General features: G+C 36.2%; 2 protein-coding genes and 1 long non-coding RNA gene across 4 annotated transcripts; 1 reads left to right on the top strand and 2 right to left on the bottom strand.

The window, feature by feature from the left end:
- Window positions 1–1,633: 1,633 nt before the first annotated feature.
- On the bottom strand, window positions 1,634–3,899 carry rbp4l (retinol binding protein 4, like). Its single transcript, XM_044144186.1, has 5 exons — window positions 3,823–3,899; window positions 3,408–3,525; window positions 3,193–3,329; window positions 2,721–2,833; window positions 1,634–2,637 (listed from the first exon to the last, which is right to left on the bottom strand). Exons 2-5 carry the CDS (start codon window positions 3,522–3,524, stop codon window positions 2,414–2,416), a joined length of 591 nt encoding a protein of 196 aa, XP_044000121.1. The 5' UTR covers window position 3,525; window positions 3,823–3,899; the 3' UTR covers window positions 1,634–2,413.
- A 3,560-nt stretch (window positions 3,900–7,459) lies between these two features.
- Window positions 7,460–19,181, top strand: pde6b (phosphodiesterase 6B, cGMP-specific, rod, beta). 2 transcript variants are annotated; one of them, XM_044144184.1, is made up of 24 exons: window positions 7,460–7,587; window positions 7,662–7,911; window positions 8,007–8,318; window positions 9,438–9,590; window positions 10,804–10,893; window positions 10,987–11,127; window positions 11,212–11,286; window positions 11,401–11,465; window positions 11,627–11,693; window positions 11,777–11,824; window positions 13,053–13,202; window positions 13,334–13,477; window positions 14,248–14,313; window positions 14,483–14,632; window positions 14,719–14,826; window positions 14,985–15,094; window positions 15,456–15,543; window positions 15,633–15,733; window positions 15,830–15,937; window positions 16,009–16,072; window positions 16,155–16,229; window positions 16,946–17,029; window positions 17,188–17,341; window positions 17,446–19,181. In XM_044144184.1, the coding sequence occupies exons 2-24, from the start codon at window positions 7,753–7,755 to the stop codon at window positions 17,496–17,498; spliced, it is 2,565 nt and encodes an 854-aa protein (XP_044000119.1). In that variant the 5' UTR covers window positions 7,460–7,587; window positions 7,662–7,752; the 3' UTR covers window positions 17,499–19,181. The 2 variants fall into 2 exon arrangements, with proteins under 2 accessions (XP_044000119.1, XP_044000120.1); XM_044144185.1 differs by having other exon boundaries at window positions 7,460–7,911.
- A 556-nt stretch (window positions 19,182–19,737) lies between these two features.
- Window positions 19,738–21,545, bottom strand: LOC122846921. The gene is made up of 4 exons (XR_006373290.1): window positions 21,398–21,545; window positions 20,796–20,850; window positions 19,951–20,049; window positions 19,738–19,814 (listed from the first exon to the last, which is right to left on the bottom strand). It is a non-coding gene; the product is annotated as an uncharacterized LOC122846921 (long non-coding RNA).
- Between the last annotated feature and the right edge of the window lie 629 nt (window positions 21,546–22,174).

Below are 22,174 nucleotides of genomic sequence, written 5' to 3'. Positions count from 1 at the left end.
TTTCATGGCCTTATGTGTATAAAATCCAGCACCAATAGGCCCACAGACTGATTTTACAAATATCTGTGAAAGACTGGGTCACTCTATCAGGGGTTCAGTGAATTTCAGCATGGCAACATACATTTAATCTTTTTTTTAACACCTACACTAAAGCCTTCATTTGCTTTCCCACGTGGTTTAACAGCAATTCACACCTTTGAACATGTGACTAAAATTGTTCATTTGGCATTATCAAGGTTATATTTGAATTGTCTATTACAACAATCGAAATATTGAACTGAATCTAAACCTGGGCCATGTGTCCTTAACTGCCAAATTATTTTTTTTCAAAATGACCCATTTGCATTCTTCTTCCAACTTTCAGCAGTGGCTCAAAGCTGGAGACGGTTTTGGATGAAAGTTAAAGGCTCTTACAGAAACAAGAGAATAAGTCCATTTGATTTCTAACCAAGCACTTTTGCTTTTCATATCCTGGACAGCTGATGATCTTCACCAGAATGTCTTGACTATTTTCAGAACCAGCATTAATCTGTAAACTAGGGAGTTAGTGCTTCAATAAATTGGTCTTTTTTGTTCAGTACATCCTAACACATCCTTCTGTGCAGCAACACTTTCCAGATCACTTTGAGATATCCAGTGTGTTATCAGTCTATAGGACATATAAGGTCTACTTGGAGTTGATTGGGGCCCAAAGGGAAAAAACTCATATGGGATAATAGTCAGGTATTTGAATCACCTCATTTTTACTCTTTGACGCAGAGTAACAGTAACTCTACTCTCTGCCAAATCCCCACCCTCTAGCTCTATACTATTCCCAGTCTAATGGTTAAGCTTTGGCTCCACACACAGCCAGGACAGAGAAAAAAATCTCTAAACATGAAAAAAAAAGCCTCTTACAAGTGGGCCCAACACGTTCAGAGTGGATAAGCAAGGTTAGCTGCAACGTGAGCAAGGTGGAAAGTAAATTCAGGAACTATGTCGATTATCTGCATCATAATCTGGCTGTGTGTGGAATGTGGAAAGCCAGTTTGTGAATGAAAGAAAACCTAAACCAAAGCAATCAATGGTGGTATAAAACATGACAGCTTCTTTTATTGTGGTCAATTCCTAATCAATGTTTGGATTATAATGTCTCAGAAATCAAAAACTGTAGAAGAAAAGCATATTTTACAGAACAAACTGTGAGGGACTCTTATTTAAAGTAAAAGTTTTTAGGTGTCTTTGTCTAAACAAAGATGAGTTTCATTGTCCAGGAGAACAGAAAAAGGCTTAAAAAGGTAAGCTCATTATTTCATGCAAGTCTAATTCTCACCAAGAACTTTTAACCTGAACATTGTTCATATCCTTAACCAATGTATGATTAAAGGAATATTTTACTTTCTTCTTACTGAAGGCAATACCAAGTTTTTGTGGGGACCAAAACAGCTTTATATCGATCTGTGAAAGGAGCAAAAAATTAGGGAGAATTGCAAAGAGTTCTGTCATCTTAATGAAAGTTCACCACAGAAGATGAATATTCAAAATGTTAGTGAAACGATGCAACAAAACTAGTCTGTATTTATCAGACACAAAGTGCTGTACTGCCAACATTTTTCTTCTGATGGTTGAGAAGGGAATCAATAATTGTTTACTCTTTTTCTCAGAGAAATGAAAATAAAAATGTTTTATTATTTCAAGATTAACTCTCCTTTTACATTGTCTTATCTTTTTGCAGATGTCCACCTCATTTCTTGCCAAAAATAAACATCTACGTTTGACAGCATAATGTATGTGCTTTATCATGAATATAAACCAAAAACAAAGATCAAGTTCTATAAAACAGATTTGGACATATCCAAAAGTTGTTCTAAAACTATGTTTTATTTGTCAGAAAAAACTATATTATTTAATTTTTTTATTTTTTTGCAAGTGTCGAGATTTATGTACTTGGAATTTACCAAAACACGGTTGCAATCCAATTTATTCATTTAAATTTCTAATTAATAAATAAAATCTTGAAGCATTTTGTGTAAAAAAAAAATCTTTATTTTTTTTGTCACATTCAGTCAGAAACATTAATGCAAAGTAAAATTTTTCTTTTGTATGTATGTATTTATGTCTGTATATAGCCTTTATTTAACCAGGATTGTCTCATTGAGATTGCATCTCTGTTTCAAGAGAAATCTGGCCAAAATACTAATCATAATACTAATAATACATGGATATGTGAAGGTCAAAGAAAAATTCATAAAAAGATGAAGAAGAGAAATATTCTTCTTTTGTCAATTTCTTTGCATTTTTCAACTCCATCACTGTCATAGATTAACCACACAAACATGCTCTCAGGTTTTTCCCTCTGCTTGCTTTCTATTCACAAAGACAGCATCTGACTGGCACTTGCTTCTCCTCCCCGTTTCTCTTTCTTGGATTCTGCTCAGCAGGCCCCAGACTGCAGAACGGGCTGGAACTGTCCGGCCATGCAGATTTCCTCCTGTTTCTGACGGACGACGCGCTGAATTGCTGGAGGCAGGCCACGGGGGTTCCTGGAGAACACAAGGGCATAGCCATCCTCGCAGCTGCCGTCGTCTTTCAGGGAGCGGCAGGCATAGGTGATGGCATAGTTGTCATAGTCGGTGTCGATCACCCAGTAGTTGTCGCCTAGTTTGACAGAAAAGTACCATGCTTTTTAGGAATGAAGTGTAAAAACACAAATGTGTGATGGGAAGTAATGTTGAACGTACCTCCGCTTGAGAGGTAGCTGGCCAGGCCCTGGTAGTTCATGAACATCTTGCCAGGGGTGGCAGGATCAGGTACAGAGTACTGAGCAGCCATGTCAGCGCAGACAACCCAAAAGCTGCAGAACCAAAAATCAGATCAATGATGCAAGAGAGGTTCTTTAGTTTCTCTTTTCTGAATGCTTACAACTATTTTTTTTTGGAATATATGAACTACAAGTCTTCAAAACATGCAAACAAAAAAAAAACCTGTTCATGACATATTTCTACCTAATCCTTTATTATTGAGTGAAAACTCTGCTTATAACTGTTGCTTAGGATGCTTTTATTCCTAAATCCTTCTGTCCTGAACATGTTTTTTAAAATCTGGCTAAGAAAACTAACATCTTTTCCTGCCCCTGGTCAGGCCATCATCAGTTTTTAAAGAAGGAAAAAATATTTTAAAAAGAGAATCTCTTTTGAATACTCTGTTCCTTACCCAAACAGGGTGACCCGTCCCCTAGAAGAGGCAGTCATGGAGCCATCATCGTCAATGGTGTACTCAGCGGAGATGTTGTCCTGCAGGAACAGCCCCTCTGGGTCTTTCTTCTGCAGAGCATACCACTTCCCAGCATACTATCATAAAAAAGAAGTCAAAAATATTTAGTCTTTTTTCTCCTGACATTCATATCTCAATGTGTTTTTTGTACTCACTCTCTTTGGATCAAAGTCTTCTTTGACTGAGAAACTATCTACAATGCAGGAGGCAGACAGACTGCGTTCAACGCAGGACACAAAGACCAGCAGCAGGGCCAGCTTAAAGGATCCCATTCTGTAATGAAGCACAAGGCACACCAAAACATGTGTTTAAGAGAAAATGACTGCATATTTTTTCACCATTTAGAGTAATTTTAAACAAAATACACAAAAACTCTATTGCAACATTTAAATTCAGTCTGAACTCTCTGTTCTAATATCAAATAAGGTTCAACATTCAGTGAGGATTGCCTTTGGGCTGCAATTTTCCACAGTCTCTTACTAGAGCGCAGAAGGTACAGATGCAGTTCAAAAGCAACAATTTAACTAGTAAAAAGGCAACTAATGTTAAAATCCAAATCCAGCATCTTACCTGTTTGGGTTAAGAGTAGCAGCAAAGATTAAAAATCAAAGTTCTGGGTGTGGATGTATTCGCTCTGCAGCAGGTCAGGTCTTGGGCTGGTGTCTGCCTTTATATACGTGCCCAACAGACAAGCTTATGGCTGATTTTCATTGCTTGGAACTAAATAAGGTGCTTAAATCTAGAGGTAATCTCTTTGGGTTGAAATCCTTGTCGTAATCTGGCTTCTATGTCCAAGACTTACGATAAAAACAATTAGACCATTATGTAACTGACTGGAAACACAGCAGAACAGGCACATGCGTAACACCGGCTGACAAATTAGTTGTATTTAAACACAGGCTTTTAATTAATTGCTTCCGTGGGTTACAATAAAAACACAGCATTCTTGTTAGGTCTCTTATAAACAGCTGAATTTTAGTTCAATTTGATTTCTGAGTGGTACCTGAAAACCTGACACTTTGTTTCACAACCCACATCAGAGTTTTCATATTAAGTGATAAATAAATTGAAGAAAATAATATTTGAATGGTTCTAGAAAAGCTGCAAAGAGTTTAATGAAAGTACATCTAAAAACAATAAAACAAAAACTAAACAACAGATCGTGTCTAAAAATACCCATGTGAATATCCCAAACTTAACTGTTTTTAAAATATTGACGGCAATCGCTCTTAAACATCAGCCACTATCTGAACCCGATAAAGGAAAACTACTTATTGCACTTAATGAGAGGTATTCTGAGACACTTTGGGTGAAGAAGTCATGAAAGGTCAGGGTAAATCTAAAAATAAACACAAGTATATTTGGCACTTTGGACAGACGGCAGAGTTTAGTCTAAGGCACAGCTTCACCTCGCTCTCAGTAGATAGAATAAATAGAATGGGTCTGTCTGCCAACACTGTCATTGTGTTGAGCAACCAAAGTTTAATCTGTTAAGAGGTAGTCTGTAAACAAGCCCAAGTAATACACTCTGATAATTAGATGAATAAAAGTTACTTAACTGTGGATGCTGTTATTTAAAAAATCTCAATGAACATTCGATCAGTTTCTCAGCTAAGTATTTTTATTTGGCTGACATTTGACTTTGACACTCAATTCACATAGAGGGAGAAAGTAGACATTTGTTTACCTCTTTAAAGAGACACTGGTTTTCATTCCCTGGTTTATCCCTAATCCCTATCAGTCCAGTATATTGTGTAATTGCTGGCATAATAACTTATTATATAGCTGTCTCACTATTATGTGTACAGACAGAAAAGGTCAGTCCTGTAGACTGACTCTCACAGTAAAGGCTCTCCTCAGAGACGAAGAAAACAGAGAAGTCAGCCAAGACTACTGATCTATTTTTTTTAATTGACTATATCAGGGACATAATCCTACTTTTGCTGCTCAAAATAGATAGTTGACAAAACACTGATATAACTGTTGAATGGAAACTTCAAGGGCTCAATGCAAAATCTGTTAAATATGTTGTAGAAATTTCTATTTCTGTTTTGCAGTTAGCTAATAAGATCCAAAATGGGACTTTTGGTTGCACTACAAACCAATGATTTGAGCACAACAGCTTTGTGGAAACCCATTGCTCAGTTTAATTTCTTTTCCAAAGACAACAAATTCTGATTGTGTCACTAGAAAGTTTAGAATAAAAGATTCACTTTAACTCTCAAGTTGAAATATTACGCACAATTTGCCAGAATTTTCCCAGTTATTTGAAGGTCGAAGTGTGGTCAAGTTGAAGAACTTATAATTGTGTTTGCTGCCATCTACTGGGACTTGTCAGCAGTGCAACCAGTGCAGTGGACAATTTTGGGTTTTTTTTTTTTGGGGGGGGGGGGGGGGGGATTATTTACTTCTAATATGTAAATTATGCCTAGCTTACCACAAAAATAAAATACATTCCACATAAAGCTTAAGAAAGCACAATAACTACAGAATACTGTATTATATTAACACCTATTAATTTCAAGACCTTTCTTTTTAAGCCAAGAAATTCCACAGACATCATTTACTTAACAGAAGTTTTTCAACTGTGCCACTGCGGGCTGCAGAGTGGTGCAGGGGGTAGCTTCCTGGGTTCTTCACACATGTACAAGCTAATGAATGGATAAGAGTATCAAATGGACCCATCCTCATACAAGTTAAATAAACAATTATGTGGCTTAATTTGTTTCGCTTACTGCTTGAAAATTCATCCCAATAGCCAATTATTCTGTTCCAAGCAGAATTACGCTCCAAACAAAATATTGTTACAAGTGTACATTTTGTGGTGAAATTTACATTTATGTTAATTTCGCTATAAGAAATCCCACATTACTGTAACAAACTCAACAATTCCACAATTATTTCAAACCTGCTCTTAACATTAGGATCTTGATGAGCCAAATATCCTCTCTCCTCTGCAGCTCACTCCATGGATTCTTAAAAAGATTTAGGTCCAAAAGCTGAGATGGGGAAGGGAGAAGATTGATATCTGTCTGATTAACCATCTCTACAAGCTCATGTAGAAATGTCTGGACATTCAATAATGACTCATTTTCAGTTTACTATAAGAGGCACTTGGAGCTGAACTTGAAATATCTTGGTAACAGTTCATGAATTTATTTTTTGGTAGAGAAATGGGCCCACAGCATTAAACGTCCTCCACCTTACTTTGCAATGGCCATGAAATGCCCATTGCAAAAAGCTAGCTAGTTTTTTGTAGCTAGTTTTCCAAAGCCTTGAAACAATAAAAATGATGTTTCACATATCATACATTAGAATGTTATGTATAACTATATGCATCTAATTTTAATCACAGGTCAAACAAGAACGTATCCTGTAATAGCACAAAATCACATTCACTCACAGTTTGAGAACTAGCAGGGCAACAAACTTACATTCACACATGTGCATGCATACACACTTGTCGTTATGTATTGTAGTGGCAGCAGATTATCTATTTGACCTTTTGCATAAGGTCTTTATGCAGCCTTATAATAGACGGGTCCTCCTAGCTCTGAATGAAAAGATTAGTGTTCTTTTGGAGGTGCATTACATCCCCTTTTATTCATGTCAACCTGCAATAAAGATTGTTTGCAGAAAAAGAGTTTGGCTGGTGAGATCAGGGTCTAAAGAAAACAGAAGATTATGCAAAGGAGGCCTTGTTTAAAAGAGTTAAACAACTAATACAGGTTCATAGAGGAATCATATTTAACATGTGGGATATTGATATAAAAGACGTTTGCTTAAAATGAATGCTATTTCTATGGTGCAACTGTGCGATTTGTGTTTTTTTCAGTTGCAACTAATATAATTGTTTCAACAATATTCAGTTTTGAATTTCATTAGAAGAATTAAAAGGGTGTTTCCAAAAATAAGCTTATCAAATCCTGCTGCTCGTCTGAATAAAAACATGCTACTGTCCATGTTTACACTCTTACTAAGACCACAGTTATCAGGAGTAGAGTCATTCTGGTCTGAATGTAGAGTCATTCTGGTCTGAAAATAATTCATGAGCCTTCACTCAGCCTTCACCCAGCAGAGTGAAGGCTGGGTCCTTTGGCCCACATATCTGGTACTACATGATCAGCTGATGAGTTTAGCATAGGTAGATCCCTGCTAACCTTCAGCACTATCTGCTGATGACAGAGGGATTGCTGGGATTCAGCCCTCTGCCTTCTCCTTAGGGTTCTCCCTCTTGCAGTCCACTCATCCAACTAAACAGGGGGATTATTAGCTTTTTTTTGCCTGCATTTGAATGTGTTCACCTCAATTTTCCCCAACCTGTACTTCACCTGGGTAAGATTTGTTTCTTTTCCTGAGTACTTGGTATGTAAGTTGTTTTGCTTATTTGTGGTTTCTTGTTGGAGAAGCGGTTGCTCCATTAGAGCAGCACTGGAGCTTTATTGAGAACAAAAGGAAGAGGGCAAGGAATAGCTGAAAGAGGAAGAGGAAGGAGGAACAATGGGTGTGCAAAAAGAAGACGTGGAGAAGTTTCTTCATGACAACCCTGCGTTTGCTACAAAATACTTTTGCAAAACAATGAGCCCTTCTTCCATATCGAAGATATCAGGACTCCCAGAAAAAGAGATCGACTTTGGAAAGCTGGAGGAACTTTGTCGGGTTAGTTATATATTTGATGATTTCTCAGGACAGAAACAAAATAATCTTTGTGAATAAAAAAAAAAAACAAGATAATATTTCTCTAATTTTCAAAGGTTGAGGAAAGCCGAATAATGTTTGATTTGATCAAAGACATGCAAGAGAGCATCAACATGGAAAAGGTGGTCTTCAAGATCCTGAAGCGGCTCGTAGCTCTCATTCACGCCGACCGCTGCAGTCTGTTCATGTACCGGCAGCGGAACGGCATCGGAGAGCTGGCGACGAGGCTCTTCAACGTCTCAACCAATTCAGTCCTGGAGGACTGTGTGGTTCCCCCAGACTCTGAGATCGTCTACCCTCTGGACTTGGGAATAGTTGGCAACGTGGCCCTCACCAAGAAGAATGTCAACGTGAAAGATGTCAAAGAGGTAAAGTGGGGGCAGAGAGGTTGGACATCAGTTTGTGAGTCAGAGCAAAAAGATGAACCAGAGAGAATTACTCTTAAGCTTTCAATGATGATGCACACAGCCTGAGACAGAAACAAACGTAGCCAGCTGGAACGCCCCTCAAATTTATTGAATTACCATAAAGTATTTCTGTCTCAAAACTTCAAATTTGTTGTCAAGCATTTCCAAAGCAAGTTGTCTTTTAAATTCCCTCATAATATCTTCTGCAGAGTAAATATATAAGAATAATAACGCCAGAAAATGTCACTGATGTTCAAATAATAATTGAACTGTGCTGCTCTCTTGACAGTTTAACTGTTTGCTAACTAACCTAAACATATTGTCTTAAATTATCATTTCAAAGCTGGAGAAAATAAGTGTTAGTAGTGATGTTAATTATACTAAACTAAGCTCCATCCAACCTCGAAGCAGCTCTGATCAAGAGTCTTGTGCTTCAGTATTTGGATATTCTACCCAATATAACCCCAAATTTAAAACCTCAAACTACTATTTAAAGATAATCTAAAAGTAAATAATACAGATATTTGAAGTCCTGTGTATTAAAAGGTAATTTATTTAATATCAAACATAATTTTAAATGTAACATTTAAATTAAAAGGAAACAAATGACATATAGAAATTGCCCAATTTGTATTTACATGTACATGTACAGTCTCCCTGCTGTAGACCTGAACAAAGTGTGGTTGTAAATCTCATTGTCAGACATAATCCATTTATTCTCAGATCGCATCATCCTCTGCTGTAGCCATGGATTAGACTCTGCTGACATTTAGTTGGCTGTCAGCAGGAATATAAAACAGATCAAAACTAGTTTGCGTTATTTCCATGCAACCTATGTATTAAAATAAATGAATTGATTGCTTGTTTTCTAACCATGTTTGCTGTACAGCAATAATGGCATTGGCCTATTTACTAAGATCTAATTAGTATTTTGAGACATTTTCTAGTTAAATATCAAAAGTGCTTAAATCAGATCAGATTACCTTTTAAGAGGATAAGATTTTTTTCTCCTAAACTCTTAACGTAGCATAAAAAAATAAGACTTTCACACGTGTTTGTGAATGTGTTCTACCTTTTCAGAGCCAGTATTTCAGTTCATTCGTTGATGAACTCACAGAATATGAGACCAGGAACGTGCTGGCAGCGCCCATCCTCAATGGCAAAGACCTGGTGGCCGTGATCATGGCCCTGAACAAAACCACAGGACCATATTTCACTGGCCAGGATGAAGATGTGAGTCCACAAGTTACTGGTGGCGATGTGCACAGCACAGCTGATGACTGAGTAACATAACAGTTTGGATAAAATATTATTCTTAGGAGCCTTAGTGAAGTAAAGTAACCTAGTGCAGGTTCATGCTGTAGGATTGAAACAAATAAAGCTAAACAGTCTACTATACCCTTTTATTTCCAGCTTAATTTCAAGATTGTTGTCAGTCACAAGCAAAAATTATTTTTGTAATAAAGTCTCATTTTTATGAACATATTTCTAAGAGACTGAAAAGTATACTGACCTTAGAATGTAATATATTTTATAATTCTATTGTTGCATTAGACATGTTAATTATTCATGTAGACGAATATTTTATTTTATTTTTCATCTATTTATTTAATTTTGAACACTTTCCTATTCCATATTTTTGTAAGATGGGCATTTGAATGAATAAGAGTAGAATGATCAATATTAGAAAACATCCAAAAGACATTCATTTGATAGAACAATATATTATATGTTATGCGAAAAACCAAGAAATGTAATACGTAAATGTTAAGAAGGAGAGTTTTAAAAATGTAGTGTACATTTATAAATCTGAAATGTATTGAATCCCCTTTCCTATGAAATTTGGAATAAAATTTGGTACAACGAGGAGTAAAGATGTTGAATACTTTCAATTGGGGTTAAGTTACAAAATGACAGCTTAAGCCTTAGATGGTAAAACAACAAATATACCAAGACACATTAATCTGACTAAGATGTTTACTGGAAAATCTTTGTTAGAGCCCCAAAAAACTTGTTGATATTTGGGAGCTCTACAAAAATATTGACTCAAGAGGAAATGGAAAAAAAAGCATGCACCACTTCATAATTGCATTCTGTACTCAGTGCATGTCTTCCCCATCCATGTGTAGGTTGGGTACTCTGGGTTCCTCCCACAGTTTCTAAACTGTAGATATGATTGTATTTGTGAATTGTTGTTGGTCATGCTTATCTTTATGATGGACCAATAAATTGTAGATGACATTTTGCCTATCTGTAGCTGGAAATACACACTAGCTCCTCTACCTACAACCAAATCTCCTTGCCCTTCAGAATTACATGCAACTTTGTGTTTCATCATATAAAAGAGTCTTATATTACATCACCTTTGGTGGTTGTATCATGACAAAATGTGGAATCATTTTAAAGAAATATGGCATATAAATCATGTTCCTGTTCGTGTCTGCAGCTCTTCCTGAAGTACCTGAAAATTGCCTCTCTGAACCTTAAGATCTTTCACCTAAGTTACCTCCACAACTGTGAGACACGCAAAGGACAGGTGCAGGAAAAAGTTAAAACAAAACTTTGTAATTTCTTTGTCTGTATGTATGCTGCATTTAAATCTTGTGTGTGTTCTTTACGTTCCTTGTAGTTGCTGCTGTGGTCTGCCAACAAGGTGTTTGAAGAGCTGACAGACATCGAGCGACAGTTTCACAAAGCCTTGTACACAGTCCGGGCCTACCTCAACTGTGACCGATATTCTGTGGGGTTACTAGACATGACAAAGGAAAAGGTTTAGTGTCTATCTTAATTTTTTGGCCAAAGTATTTTGTGTGATTTGCCATGAAGTTATTGACTGACACCCTCCTTCTTTTAGGAGTTCTTTGACATTTGGCCTGTGTTGATGGGAGAGCAGCCACCTTACAGTGGACCTGTAACTCCAGATGGCAGGGTGCATTGCTTTATTTAACTTTTTCTACGTTCTCATCACTCATCTATTCACTAAAAGTCTCTATTTTAGTTCGGCTTTGGTCTCTATTGCTAATCTATTTAATTGACCCCCTAGGAAGTAATTTTCTACAAAATTATTGACTACATACTCCATGGAAAAGAAGATATCAAAGTAATACCGTAAGTAGAAGTTCTCTTTTTGATGTTTGGTCATTTCATTTTGGAGTTTCAAACTTCTAAAATGAGTTTGAAAACTCATTTGAAAAGTTTAAACTAATAATCACAGATCAGTAACAGATTGGAAATAATTTGTGATCACATCTTTTCAATTTGTCACAAAGAAATCCACCTGCAGACCACTGGGCCTTGAGCAGCGGCCTTCCCACTTATGTTGCAGAGAGCGGCTTTGTGAGTTTTCTTTTCAACAACTGCAGCGAGCTGCTGAATTATGTGAAGCCAAATTAATTACTCTGCTCCTTTCCGCCTTTCAGATTTGCAACATCATGAATGCGGCCGCTGATGAGACGTTTCAGTTCCAGGTGAGAAACTTTACATGCTTCCATGTGCTTCACCAAGCACTTATTTTTGTTAAAACTTGATGATTTACAGTTTATTGGATGACAATGGCTGGATGGATGGTCGACCTCAATGGCAGTAAATGCAGCTTGGGTAATAGTGCTGAATAAAAGGTTAACATGCTGTTGGATCGGTGGTTGCCGTTGGTGACTCAAAAAGCTCTAGCTGGTTTGCTGTAACAGTAGAAGAGTTTTAGTATTAGAAAACAAATTAATAAAAGATTGATTGATTCAAATTTAACTGCAATATAAAAATACCTTCATTTCCTTATGATAATAATGTACATTATATTTCTCTGGTAAAGATCTGTAATAGCTTCCAAGTACATTGGAAAGGACATTGAGGAATTAGGAAAAAAACATGCTGCCATGCTATTACCATGATAATCTCATACATTATTTATGGAGGAAAGTAATTGGTCATACAGGAAAAACCAACTCACCTGGTTTATAGTTTACAAAAAGAAAGCTGTAGGAACTACACCTGGTTGAATTTATAAAGATAAATTAATAACAATATTGAACTTTGCTCTATGCTAAGAAATTAGAAACCATACACAAACGTCCTTCCAAACTTTTAGTTATTTGAAAAATAACTGCATTTGAATAAGAAATATTAACTGAAAAAATAATTATAAAAATATTTATTTATTTTTTTTTCCCCACCAGGGGGTCCTTTTTGTGGGCTCTAGTGTCCCTTTTTTCATAGTAGGCTGACAGGAAAGGGGGGAAGACATGTGGCAAATGTCGTCAGGTCCGGGAATCGATCCCCCGACGGCCACGTCGAGGACTGAGGGCCTCCAAACGTGGGGCGCGCTAACCTCTACGCCACCAGAGCACGCCCCAAAAAATATTTATTTTAAACTATTGTTCCTATCTTTAAATAATATATATATGTGGAATGATCATCAGTGCTTTGTTGGACATGATCTGTACCAAACTTATATTTATTTTAAGTATTATCTCACCGATCATGTTGTTTTCTTTTCTTTGTTCTGTTAAAGACAAATGTGATTGTATCTGTCTTAAACTAAGGCATCTAGCTACATTTGGTCCCTAAGTACTTTGTTTGCTAATGCACTTAACTTCTACTCATTGACAAGTGTTTTGGAATTGCTGACTGAAATAAATATGAAATCAAGTTATACATACAGACAATTACAGACTTGATTGTGTTTTCTTGTCATCGCAGACAGAGCCGCTGGATGACAGTGGCTGGACCATAAAAAATGTTCTCTCGCTTCCAATTGTCAACAAGAAAGAAGAAATTGTCGGTGTGGCAACGTTTTACAACAGGAAAGATGGGAAGCCATTTGATGATCATGATGAAAATCTCATGGAGGTATAGCTAATCTGTCCTTATTGGTTGATTAAATGAGTTTGTACAATTTCATCTAATTACAAAGATCCATTAAAAAAATTATTTCCTTATATTCTTTGAAAGATTTTTATGTTAATTTTTCTGATTCCCAGGCTTTGACTCAGTTCTTGGGATGGTCAGTTCTGAACACGGACACATACGACAAAATGAACAAACTCGAGAACCGAAAGGACATCGCTCAAGATATGGTGCTCTACCACGTCAAATGTCGAAATGATGAAATTCAGAATGTCCTGGTCAGTGGTACTTTTACTTTAAAAAAAACACAACATTCTTATTTTCAAAGGCACATTTTTACTTCAGGAATGCATTAGATGACATGAATATAAATCTACCCCAGAAAACTGGTATAAAGACAGAACTTTTTATGTTAACCTGAATGATGCTTTGTTGAGAAAGCTAAATTATTTTTCCTCACAGAATATTTTTGTTATTTCCATTTAAACATTTTGAGTTCAATTTGCTTAGGTTGAGATGCTTTGGCACTTTTCTAAGTCACAACTTGGAAAATGGATTCTTAGCATTATGCTCCTGAGGAATTTTTTGAGCATTGTTTCTTGAAGATTAATTTCAGAGGAACTGGTGAAAAGGGATTGACTGCAAAATATATTAAAACTAATTTGGAGTGACTTTAAATAAATTAAGTGGCATAAAGCTACTGTGAAATCTGTGTCATCTGCAGTTTATTGTATAAAGTGTCTGCATTTTATTTATACAAGTCCATTCGTCGTTGGCAAAAGTGAGTCAAAAGAGAGACTACAAACAGCCCACAAAGTGTTAAAGGTTCAGGGTTAATAACTGAAGTGGGATAATGAATCAGGGTTGTGTAATGGAGACACACGTTAAATTAGACTAAATGGATGCATTCATTTTCCATTCCTCAAAAAGCACCATAAAATGTCTAGTATCCTCATAGAAAGCGTAATTTTGATTGCCTTTTAAATGTTTGGATTTTTTTTTTTTCTTGAGTTTTGATTGGTTTAATTATATAATGCCATTTTTCTAGAACACAAGAGAAGTCTATGACTGTGAGCCCTGTGACTGTGAAGAAGAGGATCTTCTTGACATTCTGGTAATCCCTGAAGTTGTGTATTTTGGGTTTCCAACTATAAAGGGTTTGTTTTGTTTGGAAAAATAAAATAAATAAAATCAGAGTGTGAGACTACAGGCATAGAAAATATTTTATGTAAACATGGTTTTTATTTTCACTCAGCTTTCATTTTCTGGTGTCATCCTTTCAGAAAAAAGACCTGCCACCTCTTATCAAGAAATTTGAGATCTACGAGTTTCGCTTCTCAGATTTTAACTGCACAGAACTGGAGCTGGTGAAGTGTGGGATCCAGATGTACTACGAAGTCGGTGTAGTGAAGAAGTTCCAGATTCCTCAAGAAGTAATATAGTTGCACATGTAAACAACATTTATTGTTGAGAGGGTGCGCAAAAAGTTTGAGATCTTAACTCTTTAATTTCCTCTAAGGTACTGGTTCGTTTCATGTACTCAGTCAGTAAAGGCTACAGAAAAATCACCTACCACAACTGGCGTCATGGCTTCAATGTGGGACAGACCATGTTCACATTGTTAACGGTATCAATTTGAATATGTTGCTTTTATTGCAGTGCCCATTTATAAAACAGTAAAAGAAAATGAACCAATTTTCATTTTAACTAGTTTAGTTGTATTTTCTTCTTCAAAACATAAATATTTGTATTTTACACTGCATATTTATTTCTTTTTGTCCTCAGACAGGGCATCTGAAACGATATTACACAGACCTAGAAGTCATGGCCATGATAACGGCAGGATTTCTGCATGATATTGATCACAGAGGAACAAACAACTTGTACCAGGTCAAGTAAGTGACTACAGTCTCACAGGATATCTCTTTTCACATTTAAATTAAATACTTTGTATTAAGAAGTTGTAAACTACTGTGAACTACAGGAAATCCAGCAAACTACTGTAAATTTATTGTGCTTGTAAGCAAACAGAATCCTAATTCTTTACTGAACCAGTTTATTAATTATGGTTTAAGTTTCGCAACAACTCACCAATTCATTATTGCAGTGGCGAGCCTGAGTGAAAGGCAATTTAAAAATACTTTTGAGTTAGACTTCTTAAGACTTGGCTTTTCAGTTGAATCAGATGACAGTTAAGTTGTCAAATATTATGTATATGATATATCTAAGGATTTTCTTTTTAATTGAATCCAACAGATCTGGTAATCCTCTGGCCAAGTTACACGGCTCCTCCATCCTGGAACGACACCATCTAGAGTTTGGAAAGTTTCTTCTCTCTGATGAGGTAAAGAAATGTCGTTTAACCTAACATGTAGGCTACGTGTCTTACAGTTTCTAAATATACTGACCTCACTCTTTGTATTTCATCTGCAGTCACTCAATATCTACCAGAACCTGAACAGGCGGCAGGTAGATCACGTGATTCATCTTACCGACATTGCCATCATCGCCACCGACCTGGCTCTTTATTTCAAGTGAGTAGAGTCTCTAACTTTTCAGTCCAATCTTGTCAATACATTTTTTCTCTTGGTTAAAAATTAGTTCAACTAATTCATCTTCTATTATCACAGGAAGAGAACAATGTTCCAAAAGATTGTGGACCTTTCAAAAACATATGAAGATGAAAAGAAATGGGTGGATTTCATGTCTCTAGAAACAACCAGAAAAGAGATCGTCATGTGAGTGAAATGAAAACAACTCGGACGTCTACTGCCCAGTGGGTTTATAACCTGGATAATGTTTATTTCAGGGCCATGATGATGACAGCATGTGACTTGTCGGCCATCACGAAGCCCTGGGAAGTGCAGAGCAAGGTAAAAGTAATGACTATAAAAGGTTTAAACAAAGAGGGAAGCAGGTTGTTAACAAATAATGAACTGAGTGTGTAATTTTCAGGTTGCCTTGTCTGTGGCGGCAGAGTTTTGGGAGCAGGGTGATTTGGAGAGGACAGTGCTGGAACAGCAACCTATTGTGAGTTTGCAAGTTGCAATTCCACCAACATTGCATAAATGGGTGTTATAACAAGAAAGGTAGTACACTGCAGCAAGGATAAATTCAGCACCAAATACAAGAATCCTGCATAATTTATTTATTTTCCCCCACCAGGGGGTCCTTTTTGTGGGCTCTAGTGTCCCTTTTTTCATAGTAGACTGACAGGAAAAGGGGAAGACATGCGGCAAATGTCATCAGGTCCGGGAATCGAACGGCCGCGTCGAGGACTGAAGGCCTCCAAACGTGGGGCGCGCTAACCTCTACGCCACTGGAGCATGCCCCAGAATCCTGCATAATTATCAGCACACTGCAAAAATGTTTTAGAAAGATTCTAAAGAAAAATGCATTTATTATATTATAGCATAAACTCACACGGAAAAAACAGATTAGCTCAGCAAGAAGGTTTGGATCTCTCACTACCTTTGCATACTCCTCACTAGCAAAAAAAAAGGATAAGGAATTCAAAACAAGGGCCGAGACAGTCTGGTTCTGATGCAGCTGTAGAAAACAACTCCCAGCCTTGTACACGTAACCCAAATAGTTCTTTAGGTGAGAGCTCACAAGCATTTCATATAACATGATCAGCAGACGTTACCTTGTAGTAATTTTCCACCAAAAAACTAATGAAGATAAAAGAAATTGCTTCCATCATTGAGTTTTCACCAACAATGATTTGATTCTGTCTTTTCCACCAGCCCATGATGGACAGGAACAAAGCAGCAGAGCTTCCAAAACTACAATGTGGTTTCATTGACTTTGTCTGCACATTTGTCTACAAGGTATTGCCTACAATAGATTCTTAATCCATAAAACAGCAATGCAAGCAATGACTGTGTTGACTTCAAAGCAAAACAACGGGTTTGACCAAAACCCACCATCTTATGTAATTCTCATTTTGTTCCCCTTCTGCCATTTGTTCTTAATTTTCTCTTCTCAGGAATTTTCTCGTTTCCACCCCCAAATCCAGCCTATGTTAGATGGCATCCTTAACAACAGGAAAGAATGGAATGCAAAAAAAGAGGAATATGAAGCTAAACTCAAAGCCATAGAGGAGGAGAAGGCTGCAAAAGAGGCTGCTCATGCAGCAAAAGGTAAAGCGATCCTTTAAACTCACTGCTCTGTGACAAAACTTTGTTTCCATCTGATATTTTGCACTATCCAGCTTGACTTTTTTTTAAAATTATTCTTCACATAGCTGCTGCAAACAACCCGAGTGGTGGAGGCTCCAAGACCTGCTCCGTTTGCTAAGACCCTAAAGACAGTGGAAGCTCAGAATCATCTGAAAAGAAATATTTTGAATATTTTAGACTGACTGGCAAGAAAAAAGCTCTAAAATAAAGAAGTTGGATATGTTTGCAAAGCCCTAAAATACTTATAAACCTCCCGCAGTCATAGCTTGACGCCCAGGAGTAGCACAGCGGATGTCACGGTCAGACAGTGGGGATTTGAGGGGGTTGTCCCGTTGAATGTCAATTATTGAAACCACACAAAAAACCTTGTAAAAGTGAACATCGGGTCAGTGCTTCTCAGCTGGGCTGCGCACAGAATAAAACATGTGTGGGGTTTAAATGATCCCATCTTTTAAGACCAAAGAGTGCGAGTTTCAATCAGAGAAGAAAAGCCTGAACAGAAAGAGCTCTGCACTTCAGCTAAAATAATGGGACATGGTAAAACATCAATCATTATGGGGATATCACTGAGGCCCTGAATCAAATTTTGTTGCATTTAAATTTAGACCGCTCTGAAAATATTGTTTTGCAATCTGATTTCACTTTTATTTCAAATAAGTTGTTTATCTTTTGAGAATTACTTTTAGGTACTTGACAGGTACAGACTTAACATACTGTCTCTTCTGTACAGATATGTTTTTGTATGCGTTTATTTTGTTTGTTTTATTCCAGCAGATGTCACAAGATAATCACTGTAAATATTTTACATAGCCAATGGCAGCCTTGCCATGTACCATATGTACGGCATTACATGACAGAGAAAATATAGCTCTGTTACATTCTTATTGACAAGATCAGACTGTAAAAAGGCCTCTTAGAAAGTAGTACATCTACATCTTCCAGCAATTGTTTTCAATGTTCACTCTTTCCAGTCACTATTTACAAATGAGAGTGTGTTTACTTTGATTGCAGAGATCTACAACTACAATTTGCTACAATTAGTAAGGCAACTTGCCATGTGGTAATCATGTGCAATAGGTATGCATGTTTCCAATCAACAAAATCTGTAGCTGCTTATCTGTGATGCCTTTATAATGTCCATACGGAGTCTGTATGTGAGCCTAGAAAACCTTGAATAAAGTGAGTAGATCAATGTATTTGGAAATAGATCCGGTTCAAGGACATTGGTGGGTCCAAGATGAAAACTGGGATTCAAATTTTGCATTTTATCTATTTGGAATGGAATGTTTGTCTTAAAGAAGTAAGAGCAAGAGCAAGCCATTTAAAAAATGGCTTTCAAAATAAGCCTGTACTATGTCAACCAGGCACTGCGTTGAGCATGAACAGAACGCAATCCACACATCGCAAGGAATATGGAAACTGCTAATTCATAAGCTCCAGAAACTGAACTGTGATTATAACTGTGGTGCTGTAGGGCAGCAGTGCTACCAACCATTCAGACTCCTGGCTCACAAAGCTGTTTCAGTCAACAGAAAAGAGCAACCTGACTTTGTGTAACATGTACATACTGCCTCTACACTTGTAAATACAATATTTTTAAAGGTGAAATAGTAGCGCTTCCAGAATTGTATTGCTCTTATTGAGCCGTGAGTTCATGCTTGTCTCTAACATTTTTCACTTATTAAAGTGCGATCTGAATGTATAAGATAAAATATTAGGTATTAATGTATGTGCTGTTGATACATCTGTAACATATTTATTGTAGTTATTTTAATTTAAAGTCAGCGAGTTAAAGCTTCCCTCATCGTCTGGTCCATGTGTACAGTGATGACTCAAATAAAGCAAATGTATTTTTATGTTATCGTGATGTGAGTTGATTCCTGCTATTCCAAAGTAAAACTTTACAGAGGATGAAGCTGAATTTATTTAAAAGAAAAAAAACAAAACAGATTTTGCTTTTTTAACCAACAGAGGTATCAGTACAGCTGTATTAACCTAAATACTGAGAGATAAAAAAAATGTTTCAGCGTTGAAACATGAAAATGTGTGCCTGTGTTTGTTATAGTTTGTGCCAAACAATATTTCCATTCAAAGTTCATAATGAAGGTTAGGATGTTACACAACAGAAGAGTATTCTGTCCACACTGCACTTTTTACTACTGGTCCCCGACCCTAATCCCGGGATTAGAGCTAAACTAGGCTGGGATTACAGCAGTGCTTTTCCAAAGGCTCATCTCTCACTGAAGGGCGTGCATATGTGCTCACAGTTACCTATTATGAACCTGAAATGTATTCACCAAAACATTTTGGTACAAAAAGATCATTATGGAATATAAAAGTAGACTAAAACAATGCCATGAAAAATATTGAAGATTTTTATTGAGTTCATGATTGGTCCATAGGTAAATTCATTGGAGGATGCTGTCAGAATTTGCTGCAAAGGAATAAAAAAAGAGAATAATATATTTTTGTATTCATGTAAAGAATATTTTTTGTATAAATACAACATTTAACAAAATATTAAGGTGACAAAATAGAGAATATATTACAGAAAATCATTCTTTCATCACCTTCTGACAGTTGTTTGTAGATGCGTTCCTGCTCCTCTCTGAGCTTCTTCTCTGCCTCCTCAACCCTCCTCTCCTCTTCAGCAATAGGCTTCAGGTAATCTTAATGAGAACAACAATGTAGTCAATTGGAATTGTATTTCAGTGACTGTAAAGTATCCAACTCAAAGAGAGGAAAAAAAACTTTAAAGAAGGATATTTGATGTGTAAAACAGTGAGATTTTAATTTGAACATTTGTGTGAACTACATCATCAAAAATGCTATTTAAACATTTTTGAACTGATTTACTATATAATTATTTATTTAAATGTGAGGTTTCTGGTTATTTTTGGTTTTAAAATACACTTCATTTAAGAATTCAGTTTATGATGATGTAGAAGCAAGATTTTGCTCTCTTTTTTTATTTGTATGAAATAAAAACAGCTACAGCCAATGCTAGCAATTTTACAAAGATGTTTACCATTTATTTAATAAATGAATAGAATGGAGTATATATATATATATATATATATATATATATATATATATATATATATATATATAGATTTATTTATTTATTTTTTCTTAGTCTGCCACAACAGAACTTTAAGTTGGGAAGCTAAATGATTGGAAATTTGTTCCTGACTTTAGGTGTGTTTTATGCAATATAATTTTCCCTAACTTCTTAATGCATAGCCAGTAGGTAAGCACAGCTATTCTTTCTTTAAAACAGATGTCCCAAAAGGATTGGACACTGCACCTCTGTAAAACTACCCGAAGGGAAAAAAAGCTGTGAAAATGGACAAGCAAAAATATATAAATAATTCAAAAGCTAACCTCGGAAAAACAGATTTAAATTCCCACTTACCAAATCTCTGCTTCCCATAGAGTACACCAAGCAGCAGGGCGGACCACCTAGCCGTCTATATTGCAAAAAAAAAAAAGAAAGAAAAGAAATTAAAAAACAGAAACAAAGTCTTTTAATTAGCTACATGTGAGCCAGAAAAGGTATTGATCATAAAAAGATTATCATCAAGTTCCTCATAAAAGCAACAGCTACATTACCCACAAAATGATGTGGGGTTTTTTTTTTTGTTTTTTATTATTATTTGATGGTTATTTGACATGAATTCTGTATTTTAGGAGACACAAAACAACATAACTAATCAGTTTATGTTTTAAGGTAACATTACATACATTTGGCAATGTACGTAACACATTCTGCATTATCCAAGCGTGGAAAGAAAAGAGTTACGAGATGTTCTGAGAAGTAAAACATTCACCTGCATTTCAATGTCACAGCTAGCAGGTATCCGCTAGCATGCTGCCAAACAACACCCTTTAAAGGTCAGTTTATTATCTGTTGTTAAATCCTAGACGGACTTGGAGCTTCAATTAATTTATCTAATTTACTCAGCAGGTACGATCCGATTCCATGCTTAAATAAATTGTTTTGTGTTGTGTTTTTACCTTGATTAGCGGTGACACTGCGATTGGAGGAGCCATGATGGATGAGAACAGACCAAGACTTCCTGTCAGAGCGGAAGCAGTTTTTCAAAGTAAGTCAAAGGGAAGCTAAACTAACGCATATAGCCTGTTTTCTAATTTGGACTTTGCGCGAGAAATGGGACAACAAACATTGGGTTTGAACTTCAACAGGACCAGTCAGAAGTTTATATTCACTTAAGACTTGAATGATATGTTTATTTGATGATGTATTTGACTTGTTCTTTTCTTATTGTGGAATGATTTTAGCGTGGACATGGTCAGTGAATCCCTAAAACATGACAAATCTGAATTTACTGTGTTTTGTTTTTTTTTTCAAATCCCCAAAAAAATCAAGATTATGGCATGCATGCATACATACATAATAATCATAAGTTAAAATAATAGGGATTGAAAAGGTTTTTTTTTTTTGGCCTATCTAAACAGAATTATTAGAGTTGATTTCAATTAATTTAAATTGTATGGTTTCCTGCATTGTATGTACCCAGTGTCTTGTGTAAAGTTGAGGTGTCAGTGCTTTCCAAAGCTTGTATTTAGCATATATTATTTTTTAAAACTACTTTTGAAGTGTTTATAATCACTGTCCTGTTGCATTCAAACAACATTGAAGTGTGTTTACATTTCAGGCTTTATCTATGACATAAGCATTTAATGATTTGAAAAATCCCAATAGATTCAAAGTTGTGCACCTAATGCTTTCAGAAGGAATTGAAGTTGTTTTCCGTAAGAGTTAAACTAAAT

The sequence above is a fragment of the Gambusia affinis genome, linkage group LG17 (assembly GCF_019740435.1).
Source record: "Gambusia affinis linkage group LG17, SWU_Gaff_1.0, whole genome shotgun sequence".
NCBI lineage: Eukaryota > Metazoa > Chordata > Actinopteri > Cyprinodontiformes > Poeciliidae > Gambusia > Gambusia affinis.
Note: the sequence above shows the minus strand (reverse complement) of the source record. Positions and strands in the feature narration are given on the sequence as shown.